Source organism: Aulonocara sp. 'chitande type north' Nkhata Bay, linkage group LG15 (assembly GCF_057382095.1).
Source record: "Aulonocara sp. 'chitande type north' Nkhata Bay isolate Kocher_YH1m ecotype deep benthic linkage group LG15, A_spYH_male_GT1.1, whole genome shotgun sequence".
In the NCBI taxonomy this organism is placed as follows: Eukaryota; Metazoa; Chordata; class Actinopteri; order Cichliformes; family Cichlidae; genus Aulonocara; species Aulonocara sp. 'chitande type north' Nkhata Bay.
In genome coordinates this window covers 6953327-6974926 of record NC_141358.1, presented here as the reverse complement: position 1 = coordinate 6974926, position 21600 = coordinate 6953327, and the positions used below count along the sequence as shown (strand labels likewise).

The 21600-nt window shown below is 39.8% G+C and overlaps 1 protein-coding gene across 2 annotated transcripts in view; it reads right to left on the bottom strand.

Moving 5' to 3' along the window:
• The window catches only part of itpkb (inositol-trisphosphate 3-kinase B), a 41524-nt gene that overhangs the window by 16999 nt on the left and 2925 nt on the right, over positions 1 to 21600 (bottom strand). The window contains exons 2-6 of one of the 2 annotated variants that reach the window (XM_086263684.1): positions 20491 to 20583; positions 8437 to 8609; positions 7935 to 8085; positions 7295 to 7579; positions 5331 to 6254 (exon numbers count right to left, since the gene is read on the bottom strand). In XM_086263684.1, coding sequence (XP_086119810.1) covers positions 5331 to 6254; positions 7295 to 7579; positions 7935 to 8085; positions 8437 to 8477 — 1401 coding nt within the window. In that variant the 5' untranslated portion in view covers positions 8478 to 8609; positions 20491 to 20583. Of the gene's footprint in view, positions 1 to 5330; positions 6255 to 7294; positions 7580 to 7934; positions 8086 to 8436; positions 8610 to 12521; positions 13019 to 20490; positions 20584 to 21600 lie in introns of those variants that run through there. The other variant, XM_086263683.1, reaches the window with a different exon arrangement.

The window sequence follows — 21600 nt, the reverse complement described above, 5'->3', positions numbered from 1 at the left end:
ACTGTTTGTGTGTGTGTGTGTGTGTGTGTGTGTGTGTGTGTGTGTGTGTGTGTGTGTGTGTGTGTGTGTGTGTGCCAATCAAATTGAGTTACAGTTGTGGACACAGAAATGAATTTTCTTTCAGTGCATTCCAACACATAAAAACAAAAGTTTAGGGTTTTTGTTTTTTGGTATTGGGAGTGAGTTTCGATTCAAGGTTGGATTAACCAGGCATGGGAAAAATTAATGTTTGGGTCACAGTGTGACAGCACTTTAAAGCATCAACTAAAAGTTAGTTTAAGGTAGGCTTGTGAAGAAGAAAAAAAGAGTGCACAGTGTTGCATGAAAAGTATGTACAGCTAGTATCAGCCAGAAGAATTTGCAGTGTGTAGTGTGTACAGAGGGTGTGTCGATTAAAGCATCAGTGCATGTACATGTGTGTGTGTAGCTGTATCTGTGTGTGTGTTTAACAGTTTACAGATACAGCAGCATGGGCGTAGTCTTCATTCAAAAAGACATGTTTGTTTGCATATTGATCTGTTTAATTGCTACACCTTTTCAGCAAATGAGGACTGTGGTAAAAAATATGATGCAGTCAGAGCTTTACAGAGAGTAAATACGCACCATGAGTGACAACACACTGTCTGCATCATTTAAAGTGTGACTTTCATAAGTCCTGCCCCACTTCCGTTCCGCTGTAGCTTCTGCTCCACTTAACTTTAGTGTCTTACATCAGGCTTTACAGAAGCTGAGGCTGGAGTGTTCTCTACAGCTTTAACAAAACTCAAGCTCCTATTTTATTAAAAAATGGGGAGAAAAAAAATGAAAACATTTGTGTGTGTCAAAGGTAATTTTGCAAATTTAAATAGAGCTGTGAAAAACAAAAGACGCCCAAACTTTAAAACTTCACAGTAACAGTAAACACGGAAACATGCTGCATAGTTTATCTGCCATCTTACTCTCAGAATAACCGGCAATTTAAAGCTGTGGACTGGTAAAAGTTTTTAGGCCTGCCACTAACAATGAAGCTGCTTTCCATGTAAGAAAAGAAAAACAAAAGAGTGAAATTACACTCCAAACAGCCAAACAGTATTTTTTAAATTTTTGTTGTGATATCAAAGATGGCCGAAAATCTTAACTTTTAGGCGCAGGAACATTCAAAATGTTTAATGATTAATAAACAATGGAAATATTTAACTTTTACCCTGACCAAAATAGCAGGGTTTTACTTTTCTGTAGCTGTTGTAATATCAAGTTCATATTTTCATTAAATCGATCATTAGGATCATTTGAACCGGCGTCTAAATCGATGCCATGATTCTTACTGATGCACACAATTTCAGTTTAACACTATTTAACCAAACTAGTTAGTTTTCACTTACATGCAAGTCTATCAAGATCTGTTTAGGTTTAAACTACTCTCATGTGGATTTTTAAAGAGAAGCAAACGACTGACTGTCACCCGAAGTAAGTCACTGGTGGCTTAATTTTTTATTCCACAGAGCTCAACTGAAATCTTACAGAAAGAAAAAAGGTGCTGATGCCAATCTATGGCAGGTGTCCTTTTGTGAGAAGTTAAGTAAAGCTATGGCAACGCTGGCAGCGCCTGCAGTGTGTGTCTTCTAACCTTGGAAAGATGCCCACCAGTGAAAAGATCAGCCAAACAGTGTCTATATATGGCTCTGTTCAGATTCCAACCCCTACCAGTTAAGCGTGAACTGACTTCATATAATCCAAAAGCTAACAGCAGAAGCACGTATTAATGAAAACAAAGGTGAATTCAGTGGTGAAGAATACAAATGCAGCTACATTTGAATACAGAGCATAAACTTTATCTGGGGTTAATCTATTCAAGGGGAGCACATTTGTGTCACACACAAACTTTCATTTTTAAAAAGCATGCATGAAATTTTATCATTTAAAAAAATCTCTTTTTGTAGATCTAGCAGTGCTGGTGCTACATTTAACTCTGAATCTATGAATTTCCTATTAGGGTTTCAAATCCTTTATTAATAATATCCCCAAACAATATCCGTGCAGTGTCGTTTCCTTTGGAAAATGCCACACAATGTGTATCCCTGCGCCAAGCTGCCATTAGAAGAAGGCTAAAAACGATTTTCCCTGTAAAGCCAGCTGAAAACAACATGGCTAATATGCAGTACACTTTGTACAACTTTTCCTGTCGTGCCCTTTTTTTCTGCTCTGTCTCTCTGCCAGTTTTACTGTCGAGCTCACTTTGTTTTTCGTTCTTTCTTATTCTCACAGTATCACTCCTCTTCTCTCTCTCCCTCTCCTCTCTCCTACATACCTCCCACACAAGCGAGCATGCTTTATGTGTTTCTGCACGTTTGCCTCTTGCACAGACTCACCAGGTTTCCTTAAAACTGTACGGATCAGGAACTGTGACAAAAACATGAATAACCCACACGTTTGACATATCTGCGCCATGAAGAGCTTCTGTCGCTTTCTCTGCCTGGATAAAACCAAAAACAATGACCGGAAATATGCAAAGAGCAATACAAACAATATTCAAATCCACAAGCCAAGATCACTTAAACAAATCGTTTGTAATGCGAGTCGGCTGGTGAGAGCTAGGATATTGGTTTCGGGTGGGGTCATTCGTTAAATATGCAAGAAAAAAAGAACGCATTTGCAAGTGAAAAATCTTTGGTCAATCTACCATCTCATTGATTTCATGCGGTAATATGGCTATACACTGAATATTTCAGTAGTTTTTCTGTTGCTGTTTTTAATATAAGCACTTCTTTCTGAAAGCCAGAAACCGATTTTTTAGCACTTATTAAGTGCTAAACAAGAGCCAGCTCTGGGACTGGCACACTGTGTAAGAAACATTAAAAGCAGTTATACAATCCTTCGTTAAGTCGTGTTTCAAAGCAGAAGTGAGATGGCCTTGTGAACCTTTGCTGGCTACAAATAAAAACACATCCGCCCACCCACCTACACACACACTACATACCCAATCAGGCCTCAGCCTCCTCTCTGAACTGCATCCAAGTGCAGGAAAAGCCTAAGTGTGTGTGACTAGCAACTTCTCCAGCTTTCCCTCATTTTGATCCCCCCCCACACACACACACACAGACACAGGTTGGGGCACAGAGATAGCTTTGTTATCGTGAATGTCAAAAAATTACTCAGGCAGCGAGCACAGGCCAATTGATACAGAAGCACAGGGCAACATGCACAGGCACATTGAGGTGCACAAAATGAGCCATACAATGAGAGGCTTCTGGTTTAAGGTCGCACTCACGGGCCCCTTTGCTTTCATATAGGCATATTTTAATTGCACTGCAACACCCGAGTTATAAAGTTGCCTTTGGGCGAAGCCAAATGCACAGTCAGCAATGATGATGTTTTCTTCTTTTGATGACTAACGCTGATCCAATGTGCCATTTTTTCTGTTACTGTATTGTGAATGTAGTGATTGCATCATTCGGTGGGAGCCGATTATGATCGGTGTACACAGTGATTGTTTACTACAGGCTTGTAAAAAGATTTGGGGAAAAAGCACACTGATAAGCATCATTTTTCAGGACAGTTGCCATTAGAGAGTCTCGCAGAAACAAACTCCTTCCAGGAAAAGATAAGCTACAACATCACATCAGCAGGTTTAGTGTTTCGTAACCTGTTGGACTTCCATTAAAAAAGAAGGAAAAGGAAACTACATGGTGGAGGAGATGCTCACATGCTAATATTAAAAAAGTAGTATGCTTACAGTGTTTCCATTCATACAAAGGACTGTATTTATTTTACTAAAGTCTCAAATCTGAAAAAATTTCACAACAACCAGCTTGATGCTTGATCTGAAAAAAAAAACAAACCCCAAAACAAAACAACAAAAACAACAAAAAAAGCAGACCAATAGATACACCCAGCATTACCACAGTGCTACTCCTGGGATGGCTTAAAAATATTTTGAGATTATCTTTGTTGATACAGTCTCATTATTTTATTAGTGACAGTCATTTATCAAAAATGTTACAAAACTTTAGCTTTTCCATTATTTTCAAAATTTTTTAATGAAATGTTCATATTATTCACACAACTTAAAATTCAGTGCTTAACGTGATTTAAAAAAATCTCTGCTCCCCTGCAAGAAGCCAAAAAGGGACAAAATAGTTATTTCTTTTATTTATAGTTATTTACCTAATTAGTTTGAACTTGTCAGCAAACTACGAGTCTTTGTTCTCATTCTGCAATCCTTAATGACTGTGCCAGTTTCTTTCATAGTTTCTCGTCTATTACAGTGTGTGTGTTTCATGTGTGTGTGAGGGGGCAAGCAGAAACAGGGTGAAGAGAAGAAAGCAACAATGGAGCTAATCAGAAATTGTCGACTCTGACCACAATAATTGTTGCTGAACAAGTTTTAATTAGCCTAAAGCCAAAGCGGCGCCAACCCCAAACACATGACGCTTAACAGCAGCTTAATTTCAAAAGCTCAAAAGTTCAAAGACAATCTGTTAAAAGAAAGGTGTGCAGAGTTAGCGCCATTGCAAACCATTTACTCTCAACAAAAGTAAGAAACCGAGGGCGGGGGGATACTACATTTTTCCTACATTTTCTCAACAAAGTTTGGCATGCTACAACTACACCACCAGTTTGTCAGTCAACAGTTCATAATCCTACATCCTACAGTATCCTTTCCTCCTCATCAGTAAGTTTTGCATTTTTTGTCATCGTCACTTACTGATACAGCTATATATAGTTGTTGAGAAAAGTGCAAACTTTCCAGCTTAGCTCATCCAACGGGAATGGTTGTGAGACCCTGACATGAAAGAATGCTGTGGTTATGAGCTAGTTAAGATCATACTCCACTGTGAGGTCAACAACACAACTTCCATAAAACTTACAACACCATCTTACAACATGCCAGGCAAGTCTTTTGGTTTCCTTTTGTGCATACAGCTTCTGTATGCAGTGCTACATGAATGGACAATCTCCGTGGTCAGACCTTCAGTTCACAGATCACACTTCAATTGTAGCGCTCAAGATGTTTGTTCCATTATGATGCATTAGCTAGGAAACTCAAGCTCTTTGAAGCATGCTTCAAATGACCAAAACCAGCGAGCCTCTGAATGGTTGGAAAGTCATTAAAATGATGGCGCCACTTGTATTAATTGTGATATGGCTGTAAGTATGTTGGTTCTTTGAGAGGGAGAACATTATTATCTGTTCCCTAGCTTTCAAGAAGAACCCATCCCTGACATTTCCTGTGTGCATTTCATGCGACAATCTTATTAGAAGTTTCCAATTAAATCAGGTCCACTGAATAGCCAGCAGGCTGTAGATACAGTGACAAACAAGCTCAAATCTCAGATTTTGAATCCACTTACTGCTTTCTGCTGAGAACTGAGGAATGCAGGGTTGAGAAGCTGTTCTCCTTTCTCTGTATCACTGGAAATATCCTCCTCCGACTCCTCCCACGAAGAGGAGAAACCAGCTGAGGAGGCAGAGGACGATGACAGCTTCCTGAGAGAACGAGTGGAGTTTGGCACGGGGCTAGAACTGGGGCTAGGCGAGCAGCTTCGCCCCTGGTCTGAGCAGGAGCCTTCAGAAGTTTGAGGCTGGTTTTCCAAACCGTGGTCAGTTACTATGACGGCAGGGATGGAAGAGTGGTTTGAGGTGTGCTCGGTCATGTCGAGCAAACAAGGGGTGCTCTCGCTGCTTTGTGCCTGGGACATTTCAGGATTAACCTCCAACGTGTGTCCTTCTGGCTGGAGCAGCATTTTAGTACACAACAGGTCCTCTTTCTGATCCATCAGATCTCTTTCATCTCCGAACAGTTGCTTGCTCTCTGTTTCCATGTCCCTCAGTACTTCTCCCTCTTTTTTCTCTGTGTCTGTCATTCGATCTTTATCAAATGTCTCAAGAAAACCTTTATCAAACAGTCCATCTAAACAGGGAGTTTGCTTTAATGTTTCTGAAAGGCAGTCATTTTGTTTAATCAGTGTCTTGTTGTCTGTATTTGATTTAGTGCTGCTGCTGTCCCTCTCACCATCACTCTTTCCTTCTTCGCTTCTTTCTCCTTCCTTTGTTTCTTCATCCCTTTCTCTCCCATTTTGGACAACAGAGGGGGCTTTAATTTCTTGTGGGTGAGTCATTAGGTGATCCAGAGCTGTGTTTCCTTTGCCAGGATCAGAAGGAGTTTGTTGAGTCACTCGTCTGGGAGACCGAGGGCTGCGCTGGAGCTCACTATTAAGTACCTGGGCACGGATCCCGGAAATGTGGGCCTCAAAAATGCCAACTTTTCCCCTCACCTGCACAGAGAGAACATTGAAACTACGGTTTGATTGTCTTGGTCTTACTGCAGAGAATTATGCTTTGATGCATATTTGTGTTTTCAATATTTGGTTTAAATAGTTTAGGATTTCACAGGTGTAGCAGAGCTTTGGAAAATGTCAGAAAAATAAACAGAGAAGAAGTAATTGAAAAAATATCATAACAAAAAACACCAATATTAAGAAAACACAGCAGGAATGGCCCACGGCGCTCAAATTTTCCATCGCCTGGCATTAAACAGAGTACTTGAAAAATGGGCCACTGGCACGCTACAACTTCAGTGTGTGACTGTCTGCAGTTTCACAGTCAGTTCTAAAGTATGTTGGCATTCCCCTCAGTAAGAATAAGGAGAAAGAGGGTGAGGGAGCATAAATGTCAGGATGAATTTAAACCAACAAAAGTACTTTTGTTAAATTTGTATTGAAATCAAACTGAAAGAAATCTAATTCTGGTCCCTCTTTTGTTTAATCAGTGCACAGCAACCTCTAAAGAAGCCAAGTTGCGTAAACTCACAAGCTTCAACATATTATAGAGTGCCTATTTTCTTTAATAGTTTATGCATGATGAAAACCATTAAAAGTCTTAAATGGAAGTGGATTATATTACATAAAAGCTGTATTTGTTTTAGTAAATCCCACTAAGTTTTGCAACTTCTGTTTTCAGGAAGACCTGATGAAAAATCCTGTAACTGTTTTATTGAATGACATGCAGACAGCTTTTCTATATACATAAAAACACAAGGAAGAAACAGCTGAAAATGCATGTGGCCTACCTTTTACTTTTCACCCTCATCACCTACAGCTGTGTAAGAGTAGCTATGGTGGCATTGACGTGACTGCCCCAGCAAATCAAATTAAACCAGGAAATCCTTCTATTTTTTATTTAATTGCTTTGTTGCATAACTGCATTTTTTGGATGCAGACAGAAATGGTGGTAGATGTAGCAAGTATTTCTAAAAAGCTGATAAAACATGCTGAGAATGAGGATGGACATAATTGAAAAGCACAGGTCTGATCACCTCAACGTTCTGCAGCTCTCTGTGAATCTGCAGCAGCTGCGCTTGGCGTCTCCTCTCTTCTCGCTTCTCTCCTCCTCCCGTCTCTCGTCCCCTCTCCTCGTGGCCGTCTTCGTCCCCTCTATCTTCACCGCCAGGCGAGCTCAGGCGTCGGACTCGCTGGCCCACATTGACTCCTAGGAGCTCCGGGCTTCGCGGCGAGGGGGAGCGAGCGCGAGGTGTGGGGCTAGGCGAGCGCAAGGGTGAAGATGGGAAGATAAAGGTTTGACCCAAGCCACGAGGGCTTGTCTAAAAGGAAAAAATACAAAATAAAACAACATGGGATTTACTAACAGGAAATGTAAAACAATATGAGCTGTACAATATATAAAATATAAATAATCTAAGCAGTTTCTATTTCGCATTCCCATACTGAACTACAACAAGTGGAAATTGTAGCATCAAGGTAAAACCTAGTGTAGTTTCAGTGAGCTAATTAAATTAATCTCAGTTGCATACCACTATTATCTATCTTACTGGCATAAGCTTTCAAGGTGTTTTACTGTTGCTCTAGTGCTTTTGTCTAGACAATAATCTACTAGAAAAAGCTGGAAAATACATGAACAGTCTCTTCAGATTTTGGTGGATGTGATGAACAGGCTACCTGTGGACTCGTTGGGCTGTAGAGACCTCCTCCCAGTAACTGGCAGTAGGTGCTCCGATCTGGAACTGGCAGCACAGGTCGGGCAGCTGGTGTGATTCGGGCTCGAGAGCTGGCACTAGAGGAGCCTGGCTGGGTGTGAAACTGATTACCACTGTGGAGATGTGATGTGGAGAGACGATAAGAGAGAGTTTATTTTTAGGTTAATGTGCTTCAATAGGTTGTAATTATATTAGTGACTAAATAGGACACATCAGTGAAACCTAGACTTGAAATAAAGAGGACATTCACTGACAGCATGCCCATTAAGTATGTGTCCCTTAAAGTTATTAATTGCTCTCTAATGGAGTACAAACAAAAAAAGAAATCCTGTTGGTCTGGTTTAACGGCTACATCAGCAGCTAAATATGTTTAAAGTATACAATTCCCATGCGAAAACGTTCTGGGAAATCTGTGTATTCTCTCAACTGTTAAAAGCAAATGAGACTTTTGAGAAATCCCATACCTGTTCATGACTCCGTTTAGGTTCAGGGCAGAGGCTGCCATCCCCGCGGCCAAGCCAGGGGCTTTGAGTGCTGGGTACACATCTGACAAGCTCCCCTGTAGCTACAGGGAGGTCTGGAGATCAGCTTTCAGTGGTTCCTCTGCATATAATCACAGAAAAATCTGTACCCAGCGCTAAAAAAAAGTCAAGAGAAGTTTGTTTTAGTATGTCAAAGCCCTGTTATGACTAAATATCAAAATAACAAACAGTCTTTAACATAATCCTTTGTACATAAAAGTCCCTTTCAAACACTGGGCCTCCGATTTTCCATTAGTAACTGTGTGATGGACAAAAAGCATAAAACAGAGAGAAAGTGAAGCAGATAAATGAAGGATAAATGCTGCAAGATAAAACATTTCAGTCACTGGATAAAATTTGCAGTTTTGGCTGTCAATGTTACAAAAATGCAGAGATTTTTATGGTGCTCATTTCAAAATTTGAAAAGCCAATTTATTCCAGAGTTCACAGCTCATCCATCAGGGCACTGATCTTTTTTACACCAGGTTTTCGTGCTACCGTATACAACTTTGTTATAAAAGGACCGGTGCCACAACTGCCAAAATTCCTCCCAATCAATCTCTCACTATTGTTTTGCTCTTCTCGGTGCTGCAGCACTTACACTTATTTGAGAAATGAGCTGCAGTCTAAACATGACATGACATTCCTTCAGGGGAGAGGCCTGCAGAAAAATTGCTGAACTGAGGAGACATATAAACCAGCCAACGTGGGAGAGTGAGAAATTATAGTTAAAATGATGGTGTCAGTGTTACAATCCAAAACACTTGTGCATAGTCCCCTTATTACCTGACAGTAATGAATTAAAGGTGTTCCAGAGTTCAGTTCCTCTTCTTTTTAAAATGATTTATAAAGAATCATATTATTTTAAACTAACTGTTAGAAACATGTTATTGTAAATAAATCAATATTCTACTGCTGATTCTTCTCAGCCTATTTAAATCCCATTATCATGATGTGACACACAGAAATGTGCTGTCACCGATTAGTACTTCTCTTTTTGCAGTGGTATTGGTTTTTGGTCCTGCACTCTGATTGGCCAAATTCAAAAAATAATAAAAACATTACAATATTGCAGAAACTGTGTATCTTCTGGTTTATTTTGATTAATTTTTTGCATAAAAAATAAATGTTAGATTTGTATACAAATTCTTTATTTTATTTCTAATGTAAAAATCATCTTACAAAGCCAACTAAGTATACTGACTTAGCATATATTAACTCACAGTTAACCTTGAACTCAAGAACAGAATAGGCTTTCTATTATATAATCTATTGTTTCAGTCACATACACCTCAATGCATGCAGTTAAGCTGCATAACAGCTTGTAGTTCCATGTCCCGCAGTGGAAAAAAAGCCATGCAAATACTGTGCAACAGAAGTGTTTGATTTGGAGTGGTCAACTGCGCAGCGCTTTCAAACACGTCTAATTTCTCAGTGGCTCCTACTTTGTTTCAATTTTATTCAACATCATACTTTAAATTTCAAATGCTCAGCTTCAAGCGAGACTGATAAATGAGTGTAGATATTAAGTGTTTTTCCTTCTGCAGCTGAGCAAGATATTTTAGCAACAGTGAAATGGAATGTGGTCAGCCCAGGTAACATAGCTTAAAAGAGACAGAAACACACTGTATATTTTTCACACCAAACAACTAGTTTGCAGGTAAGAACACCCAGCTGAAGCCTGTATCTCTAACAATCTAGAGCTTTTCAAATCTTTTCAGTCAAGTTGGCTTCTCCCAAGCATAACAGGATTCTTGTCCTCGCCACCTTGCCAAAAACTGCCTTGGCATGAGTTTTGATTCCTGGTAAGTTAGACAGCAGTTTATGAACCAGGGGGTAAAGATGGGATTTCCTCGTTGGGTTGTGACGCAGTTAGATAGAGGCAGAAAACAATCTGAATGTCTCGCCTCTCGAGTACTTCACAAAAACCACCACTCCTACTTTTTCACACTGTTTAATCACTTGTCTGTGCTTTAGTCTTAGTGGAAGCAACACAAAGGCCCACAGGGGATGAGGGAAGTCTGAGAGGGAGACACGGAGACAGTGCAGGATTGATAAAAGAAGGAAGAGAAAGGGGGGAAAGAGAGGTCCTCACAGGCTATTTTGGTTGTCTTTTCTGAACCTCTCATGCAGAAGTAGGGGATTTACTTTCCATGAAACAGCTCGGAGTGAGTAATGAAAAGGCACTGGGCACCAGAAACTATTTTCACACTTGCAGATGTGTAGCTGAAACCCAAAAATCTATCTCCATCTCAGGACAACTCAAAATGTTTTGAATATTTAGCTTCGTGGGGTTTGTTGCCCCACTCGGACCATTTAAATTTAGACTGTTACTAAAAGAGAAATTAAAAAGTCTTAAACAACTGACTGACCGCTTCATAAAGTGGATCAAGGTGCTTCAAATGAGATGAGTCAGATCATATATAAAGCAAAATGCATCCATTGTGCCACAATGGCCTAAAAAAAGGGGCAGGGCATTTCCTGAAAGACAACATTCAACAGAAGAGAAATGAATTTGACAGCTACACTACAACATACTTTATTTCTTTAAACAAACCCTGTTGTCAATACACTCGCATTACCACACTTAAACCACTTCAGAGTGTTGTCAGTGCTTTAGCACAGCCTAATATCTCACACACACACACTGAGTGGGACTGCGCGAGCATTCAAACTGTCCGCTTGCCTACACAAGTGGGCAATAAACCTACATGCAATACACTAATAAAAAGGCAGCTGAAGGGAAAAAAAGTGTGGAACATGATGATGATGACGATGAACACTCCTTGGAATTTACAAGCAGATATTATCAGGATGGGTTTAACAAAGGTAAAAAGATGATATATTACAGTGACATCTGTTTCTTTGTGAGCTTTGCAGTGTTTACCCTTTTAAAACCTCTCTTTGGGTATTAGGATATTCTGGGCAATGTTACACTTCTACAGTTTATAGTAACTTTGAATGTTTATGTGACTGGTTTAAAAGGATTAAGCAGTACATAAGCAGCTTCTCTTTACAATACATCAACAGATAGATGGGTTTTCTAAATAAAACTGCACATATAACGATAGATGAGAGTGTCCATATCACACACTCCTAGCAGATGGAACACGCAGAGCTCAGTATCTCATTTTCAAAGGGCTTGAGTCAGACAAATTATAAATAAACTGAGCTCCAGTGATCAGCAATTGTTCTAAAAATGAGGTATTTCTTAAAATGTAACTTTTGCTACCAGCTTCTCCAGTATGCTGATTTGCTATTTTACTGTTACACATTAAAGATAAGGGAATATGTGGGATTTTGGACTCTTGGGTGGGACAAAACAATCATTTATTTACACCAAGCAAATATTCAAGGGAAGGCAGACAGATTAATCAGTAATGAAATAAACTGTATAATCTAATGCTATTATTTATCTCGTAATATCTACTATTATACAAACTATTGGGTTATATAGCCGCTCAAATTATGGATCTGCGTACAAATTGATAAAATTATTTATATAAGGGAATTTATTTATTTTTTAATCTGTCTGCTCTAGATTTATTTTAGAAGCAAAAGTTAATGACATTTAAAGGGTGGCCTATGTAAGGCACAGAAATGTGTATATAAAGACTTTAGAATTTTGTCTATTTAAAAAATGACTTTAACCACTTTTAAAGTCAGTGGCTGTATTTCAGTTTTCCATGAATGGTTACCTCTTGCAGTCATTGAAGGCTAGTCCAAAGCGATTAGATAAGGTATTTGCAATGATTCAGCTTTGATAATTGGGTCCATTTCTGGATTCAGCTCCCACAAAATGTTCTAAAACTCCAGGTTTGAAAACTCAACTTTAGCCTGCACGACGCCGCTGCATAAAACACAAAATAAGGGCAAAGAAAGAAGAAAGCTTCCCCACGTTGGCTTGGCCTCTCAGCCCACCAAAGAGGATGCTACCTCTCCGTACCGAGGTGCTGGTATTAAACTGTAATAAAGCTACATCCAGTCACGGTGCTGCTGTGATGGAGGTCATGCCGGTGTTATCTTACCTCAGCCCCGTCCTCTCCAAAGCTGCTGCGGGACGCTTTAATCAGTCTGTGATATTACGGTCATCTCCAGCAGCAATATCTCGATGATGAGTCTTCGCTGTCTCTGAGTGTGACAATCGCAACAGCAAACGCACAAAGGCAGCACCAGTCTCTACTCCTGTCTCGTGCGGTTTGACTTTTTTTCCATGAACCAACTTCGACGCAAACGCCTTTTCACCAAAAAAACAAATTAAAAAAACCCTCTTCAACAGAAGAAAAAAACTTTAAATGTCCTTTTCTTCTGTGAGCATCTGGTTGTTGGTGAAGAAGACTAAAGCATTTCAGAGTCGGTCCAGTTGAATTCCCGTCACGGCTTTGCTCTCAGGATAAGCACTTTCTGGTGAGGTTTCTGTTGTCATGTGTTGCTCGCTGCTCGTAGTAAAGCGCTGTTTGTCTGAGTGCTTGAAGCCGGAAGCAACCACGGAGTATCGCTCTCTCTCCCCTCTCTCTCTCTCTCTCCCTCTCCCTCACTCTCTCTCTCTCTCTCTCTCTCTCTCTCGGTTCACTGCAGGGCTAAAAACTGAAAAGCCGAACGCGAGCCGTGTTCTCTCGCTTTGTGGACGCACGTGCACTCCTGCGGGGAAACCCTCGTATAAATACTCACAAGCGCGCGTGCTGAAAGTTAATTAAAAGTAGCAGTAGCGGTGGATTTGAGTTAAAAGTGAGATACTGCTGACACCGCGGCTGTCGTCGTTATCTTGTAGGTTCTTCCATCTAATTCAAATTAGCTTTATTTGGCTTGACAGTGATTAAGGATATGCATGACTGCGCAAGCAAAGCAGGTAGCCTGCAGTATTTAGGAATCCAGTGTTTTGTGGTTATTACAGCAGGAAATATTGTTAGTGAAATGTGTAGGCTAGCTAAAATTAGCTGCAGTTCACAGACAGAATTACCCTGATCAGAGTGTAGTATTATTATAATATGGCCTTTAGTGTTACTACCCGTTTTTTACGAAACTATGGTAATGATACTTTATTAGAGCTGGGCACTTTATTAGGTTGTAAACCCTTAGAATTGCCTTCAGAACTGCCTTATTTCTTCATAGCAAAGATGCAACAGTGTTCTGAAAACATTCTTCAGAGATTTTGATCCATATTGACATGGTAGCATGACACAGTGCCTGCTCCCATTCCACCACATCCCAAAGGTCCTCTACTGGACTGAGGTGGAAGCACTGTGAAAGTACAATATGAGCTTAGTGACAGTAGGCATCAGAAACTGGTTACACTGTGGTCATAAAGCAACAATACTCAGGCACACTAATACACCACCAGCAGCACACTGAAGCGGTGATACAACTCAGGATGGATCCACGCTTTAATGTTGTTTATGCCAAATTCTGACCCAACTATCTGATTGTTGCTGCGGATTTCAAGACTCATCGAACAGGAGAGGCACCCGGTGTGGTCTTCTGCTGCTGTTGTCCATCTGTTTCAAGGTTCAAAATGTTGTGTGTTCAGAAGATGCTCTTCTGAATACTTTGATTGTAACCACTGGTTATTTGAAGCAGCCTGACCTTTCCCTCCTCACCTCTCTGGTATCAATGAGGAATTTTCATCATGAAATACTCAGACTAACTCATCCGACACAATCAAAGCCATTTAAATCATCTGTTATCCCCACTGTGATGCTCAGTTTGAACTTCAGCAGCTCGTCTGCCCCATGTCAACGTGCCTAAATGCATTGAGTCGCTGCTGTGGGATTGGCTGACTAAATATTTGCACTACCAAACAGTTTAACAGGTGTACCTAATAAATAGTCAGTGAATGTATATGTATGTGATCAGGGAGGGCATTGCTAATCTTGTCTGTTAGATGCGCACTTGTATAGCAGTGGAATATAAATTAAATCAGACTTGTTTCAAAATAACTCCCAGGTAATCAAGAGTAATTATTTGTGCCTCCCCCCACAGGCTGTACACAATACAAATGAAACTGCCAAAGTACATAATTGCATTACAAGCACGATCAAATCCGGCACACAGAATGGGTGTAAATGAAAACTGTGTAGGGCGTGCTAACCTTTTTGCAGCCTCTTTGAAATGTATTAATACAAATTTAAAAACAAAAGGCCCTGCACATCCACATGTGTGTTCTCAGTAATAATTGAATCATTAGTTACCTGGAACTGCCTGGAGCTTAAAAAGCCTAGTTATGTGATGATATATAGCTATAGTTATGTAAATTGTCCCACCCAAACAGGTGAAAAATAGCCAGCAGGAGAGGCAGGAACCTGTCAAATGAGCACAAGCGGGAATACACCATGAGAAGAGGTGTAATCACACAACGTAAGTGAGAAACACCTATGCAGCTCAAGCTGACCCTTCATCAGTCTGTCTCATATAATGAACATTGTACTCGTTGTGCTCACGTGCGACATTATTAGAAATGTAGCAACAGTTAAAAAGGGGATGATGAAGTTGTTTGGATGTACGGGATTGTTTCCGTGCCTGTTGTGAATCTGTTTACTCTCTGTTTGGATGCCAGGATAAAGAGTCGTGCTGGAAATTGTTGATTTGAATGTGGTCTGTGATGCAAGAGCAGTAAAATGAATTCTCCAACCACAGAGGACAATACAGCAGCGCCGTGAGTGACCGAGGTAGCACGAAAGTTTAGTTCACCAAGACATTGAAAAATCAGTTAATTAAGAAATATCTCATTATGTTTGATACCGAAGTTAATGTTGCCATGCTGTAGAAGGAATGTGTAGCTCAGAGGATCAGCAGTATCTGTACTTTAAACAACAAGTCGCATGTGGATGGGCCTTCAGCAGTAGATGTTGCTTTTCCCAGATTGTTTTGTTGTCATTGTTTTTAATCAGGGGTTGAGATCCTGATAACAAGCAGCTTGGCAGTTTCATCGGGAGTCCTGCTCTGATTGTGAATTTCATCAATACTGACACACCTCTACAAAACTATGTACTGCATATAGCCATCAGTATAAAGGCTCAGTAGCTGTAGTATTTCAATAGCTCATTAGTTTGTTGCCAGTTTTTCCAGTTACAGTTTAACCTTGTCTTAGTTGGAATATGCAGGGCGAGGTGGAAAATGCTGTGCTGTGTTTTTATCTTCTTTGCTATAATTTGGCCTTGAGCTTGAACCAAGTGAAAACAAAGCTCTATATTAGCTTCCTAAGATGTTTATCAACACATAGATTTCAATCAGTACAATCAGATGTCAGGTACCAGAATTTTAAACATTTTTTCTTATCACAGGGGCGTAGTATGAAAACATTAATGTTGGTTAGGGTGTCATATGGAGATAATTGGTCACAGTATCAAACTGTGGTTAGACAGGTTTCTTATCCTAATCCTAGTCTTGTCCTGGTATGAAATGCTTGAAATATTTCACATTTTTTCCAGGAAGGCTTAAGTGGGACTTTGTGTAGAGTGCAGAAGAATGAAAAACCCAAACAAGTCCAACGTGTTTCCATTTGAGGAAACAATGTGTCATCTTAGATAAATGCATTTAGTTAAGGACAGTAGTCATCTTTGCAAAACATGGCTATGTTTTTCAAGCTTTCACACTTGGCTAGCAATATTAAAAGAGCTTCTCTCATCCCACATGAAGTCAGAGGTGACACTGGTGATAAAAGAGTAGGTGCTGCCCTCTTGTGGTGTGTAAGTAATCTGCAAAATGGGAGCAGACTTAGGCTGTAAAGAGTACATACACTGCTCAAAAAGTAAAAAATACAAAATGAAAGGAACACTTTTTAATCAGAGTATAGCATCAGGTCAGTTAAACCTCTGAGATATTGATTTGATCAGTTAAGTAAGAAAGGGATTTTTAATCAGTTTCTGATGCTTTGGTATAAATTATATTTACAACAGGTGCACTAGAGTGGCAAAAATGAGACATTTTTCCCTGACTGTTTTTTTAATCACTAGTTTTGCATTTGGCTAGGGTCAGTGTCACTACTGGTAGCATAAGGTGATACCTGAACCCTACAGAGCTTCCACAGGTAGTCTAACCCCTCCAGGATGCCACATCAATACGTACCACTGCCAGAAGGTTTGCTGTGTCCCCCAGGATATTCTTAAGAGCGTGGAGGAGGTTCTAGGAGACAGGCAGTTACTCTAGGAGAGCTGGACAGGGCCATAGAACACCCTTAACCCATCAGCAGGACTGATATCTGCTCCTTTTGTGCAAGGATGAGTCGAAGAGTCCAGGTATTGTGTTTTGCGTGTTCTCTCGTGGATAAAATATGGGTTTGTGAGATTTACAAATCAATGCATTCTGTATTTATTTACATTTTACACAGTGCCACAGCTTTTTAATGATTGGGGTTGTAACAACTTTAAAATTGGGATAATGCAGGTGATATGACATGGAACATAGACCCACGAGAAACATGGCACTGCACAAGAGTATGACAATTGCTTTGTATAATCGTTCACTCTTGTAAATTTCTGTCTTTGAAAAAGTTTAGGACATTTCAAAAGTCAAGTAAAGCTGTCAGCAAAATGTGAAACAACGATTATGACTTTATGTTCAAAATGTCTATATTTTGTTGAAGAGATAACAGCTGTAGCATAACTAGGACTAGGCTGTACTTTTGTGTAATACCACTTTGTACCACAAGATGATGCAGTGAGACAGTGTAAGGTTTATTAAATGTAAATTGTGTAAAATCTTGCCTTGCAGTAAACTGAATTTTTTCATTTTTATTTTTTAACCGATCACTGCTGTAGGACAAAATACTTCACCGCTGTCCATCTGTAGTGAGTGTAGGCTGTCCGCATTCTGTTAACCTCAGCGGGTGTCCATATCATTATGTTTGGGAGGCTTTAAACTTTGTGAATTGAGTCCAGCACGAGTTGATGAGTCAGTGAAGCTCACTTCTCTCTAGTGATAGCGATACTGAGGTGAGTAATTAAGGATATCCTGAACTTTTCTGTCATTAAGCGCTGTTGCTAGCTGCTGTTAGCCGGCGTTAGCTAAACTTTCCTAACATTGTTGGACTTGGTGTATTACCTCTCACACGATGTGAGGGAAAGTTTGAGTTTTAGGACACTCAAGCCTAACATTAGCTGACAAGATGTTAGCTTATAGCCAAGTATTGTTGTTTAGGTCGCATGTCTGATCTGCTGACAGTAAGTAAATATGACAATAGCGGGAATAGTTTTCATGTTTTAGAGCCTTGACTTCACTTCAGGAAATTAGGCTTGAGGCGAGGAGGAAGAACGCATGAGTTTGTTGGGAGACGTAAATACAAGATGTATATTTGTTTGTTTGTATATTTATGAGTACAAACAAACAAATTTATGAGTACAATATTCTAGGTGATCGTGGCTCAAGAGTTGGCAGTTCGTCTTGTAATCAGAAGGTTGCTGGTTCGAGCCCCGGCTCCGACAGTCGGTCGTTGTGTCCTTGGGCAAGACACTTCACCCGTTGCCTACTGGTGGTAGTCAGAGGGCCCGGTGGCGCCAGTGTCTGGCAGCCTCGCCTCTGTCAGTGCGCCCCAGGGCAGCTGTGGCTCCAATGTAGCTTGCCATCACATATGTGTGAATGGGTGGACTAAGTGAAGCGCTATACAAATACAGGCCATTTTCTATTAAATAAACTCAAAAAATGACTGTGTCATTAAGAACACTAAATTATTTACAACAGTGACTTGAGAAAAGGCAAAACCACAAGGAAATTAAAAGTGGGGTTAAAAATAAATACCAAAATAGCAGCAGGCATTTTTTAAAAATTCAGCACGTCCATTCATAACAAGCTGGTTAGCCCTCACGTGAAAAAGCTAAACATCACTTTAACGATCATTTGTAGATAATTTAAGTAGCTGATATTCTTCTGGGTAGCTTTATATATAATACTAAAGCATAATTTACTGGTAGATTCATATTTTATATTACCATTTACTTATGCAAAAGGATTAGTTGCTACAGCTTTAAGATAAATAAAGCAGAGTACAAAGTGCAAAAATATATAATTCGCTGCTGTGCTGTGGCACACCTGTGCCCAGATGTGAGGTATGTTTCCTCTATGTGATTAAACAAGTGCAAACACAGAGCTGAAACTATAGACTGTAGCTTGGTGACACTTGAAGAACAAGTTTCTAAATAAACAAGTGTTTTATTGCTGCTGATAAGCTAATGATGGGCGACTCTGCAGAGAAAGCTCTCTCTGTATGTTTCAGGCATTCCCATACTACTTCCCATCAATGTACATATATATTTTAACATAACTTTCTGTTTATGGCTTCCCGCTCTTTATTGATCTGTAGATGAAGTTGTTTGTCTTTTCGAAGTTTTTTTTTTCTCTCTCTTCCTTCCTCGACTGACACCTGATCCTGGAGTTTAGAGTTACCACACACAAACACAATAAGAGGCAGGGTGAGGGAGTGAGAGAGTTAAAGGCTGACTTTACATAACAGCAAATAGGTGTGAATGGATAAAGAAGTATTTGTTCAGTGTTAAGGTATTTGCTGAAGATAGAGCAAGAGAAGTAGACTTATTCAGGGAAGTCTGCAGTCCACTCAATCCTCGCCTATCAGCTGTTTGTCAGGTAAAATCCATCTCAGTGTTTTTGCCTAATGTGGGTGTACTGTCCTGTCTTAGCATGTGTTTAGCATAGAAGCTGTACATCTCTTCAGCTTGTAGACTGCAGGCAACAGAGGTGCATAGCATACCACTTAGCTTAGAGAAGTTTCACTGACTGTGAAAGCGAGAAATGGTTTGCAGTGAATCAGGGGTATTGTAGGGGGGTGTTTTAGTGTATTTCTGTTAAATGTGATTGTGTTTCCCCTTCTATGCTTGGCAATCTTCAGGACTGATACAGGTATTATATTCCCCTTGTGCATGTTTTATTTGCCATTTGTGTTGCCATGGATGAAACCTTTTAAAATTCGAAAAATCACCCCTGAGAAGTTTTCATAGACATTACAGAACAAAAGACACATTTGACAGCTTTTATAATATTTACATATCATAGTATCATAAACTAAGTGTTGTTCCTACTCTTCAACTGATGATTGAGAAGGATTTTTGAAATGATTAAAATATATGGCATCACATTCAGCAACGGTAGCATGCAATAGTCTTGAGCCACCCCTCATTTCTTTATATTTTGCTTCCAAGGAGCCGGTAATAGTTCTCCAGGCTTTCTGATGGTCTTTCAAAGGTTTTCATTGGTTGCTTTACTACTAATTTTTTAATTTTCTGTCTGGTCCTTGTACCTTACCATTATCAGAGGCTTGAGTTTTTTCTTTTGTTTGTTAAGCCACTTAACTCTGGCCTGTGAATCAAGCATAACATTCAATTCAAGTGTAAAAAAACATCTAACTTAGGGGATCAAACAGTTTTGCAGCATTACTCAAATCTTGGTATATCTACGCATGGTGTGCAGCGTGCCCTTAAAAAATCGGAGGAAATTGGCAGGCCTAAAAACTATCTGAAAGTCCTTTCCTTGGGAAATAGGAAAGAAATACAGCAAAGCCCTGACACAGAACCTGAGTGATGTAGCTGGCCCCTTAAATGATCCATCGACTGTTCACTGAAACCTGAAATGGTCCCAGTGGAAGGGTGGCTTTCAAGAACCCGTTTCTACGGAAGGCAACGGAGAGAAAAAGCTGGTATGGCAAATTAAACAAGAACTGGTGTGAAAGTTCTGATAGAGTGATGAATCTAAATTTCACATTTTTAGTTCAAACTGTTTTTCATATGTAGAGGAGGTTAGGAGAGAGGTATAGCAATGAGTGTCCCTAGCCAACTGTAGAATCCGGTGGAGTCTATATTGTAGTTTGGACTGCATTTTAGTCAGTGGTGTTGGGGATCTTGTCAAAACTGATGGAATTATAAACACAGAGAAGTACTTTTAGATTTTGGTGTGCCATACAAAACCATCTGTACAACGTCTGATTGTCCACAGCTTCATTTTCCAGCAGGACAGCTGAATCTCAAATACACTGCTAATGCAGTAAAAACATACCTGGATAGAAAAACACACATTGCAGCACTATCAGTTATGGATTGGCCTCCCCAGCACCCGGACATCAGCGTTATTGAAGCAGTCTGAAATCATCTGCATGGTGAACAGAACAAACAGCAGTCAACATCCAAAGAAGAGCTTTGAATTTCCTGTTGAAAACTATTCCAGAAAACTACTAAAAGAGATGAGAAAAAAGCTTGTCTAAGACCTACTGTTATGAAGAATAAAGCTGGTCATACAAAATATGGACTTTGGACATTTCAGGATTGTATAAGCTGTTTTTGATTTGTATACTGCATTTCCATTTATTTTTGCACTTTTCCATAAATTGTAGCAAAATTTCAAGTAAAGTATAAAGAAATGAGATGTGGCATCTCAAATGAGATGAAAACATCTCAGGATGTTTTAACTAGTGTAAACTGATATTAGATCATAAAGATCTTGTATTTAAAAAAATCTTGGACTGAATTTCATGGGGGGTGGATTAAAAGAAAAAGCAAGCTTTTTTTGTCTTTACAGTTGTTGCTGATGATAATTACATGAACATCATTAGTCTGAAAGGATGCACCAATCATTAAATAATACTTAGCAAGCTTTTTCCCCCTAATAAAGATAGGGGGCTGATTAGTTTCTAAAGGTTACAGAGATAAATGTTTCTCAGTTTAGGATTTGAGGATGACAGGCTCATAGCTGGCTCGTCCTCATATGAGGGTACAGACCTGCAGGGCAATAGTTGATCTAGTGGGCAATGTTTTACTATCCAGATGGCTGTGTCAGAGTAATTCTCCTTAGAAGGGCTCGCCACTAATCCTCCAGAGAATCTGCACTGGCTTGATCTCGTGTTTGTATGTGAAACCAAACAGCTAGCCTACTGTAGCTCCCTGGCTGTGAAAATGCTGAAGTTCTCATTGTAAATGCCGTTGTATTGTGTAAATTGGAGCGCAAGTTATAGGTTTACTGGGAGGACACAGCTATCCACACTGTGAGCCTTTCTAAGGAGCAGAAAGCAAAGAGTCCACAGCTTTGCTGGGTGCTCACCATGCACTGAGAGGTTTCTGTAGGACAGAACAGGAAGGGATGAGATAATCAACAGAAGAGAGAGTGCTAGGA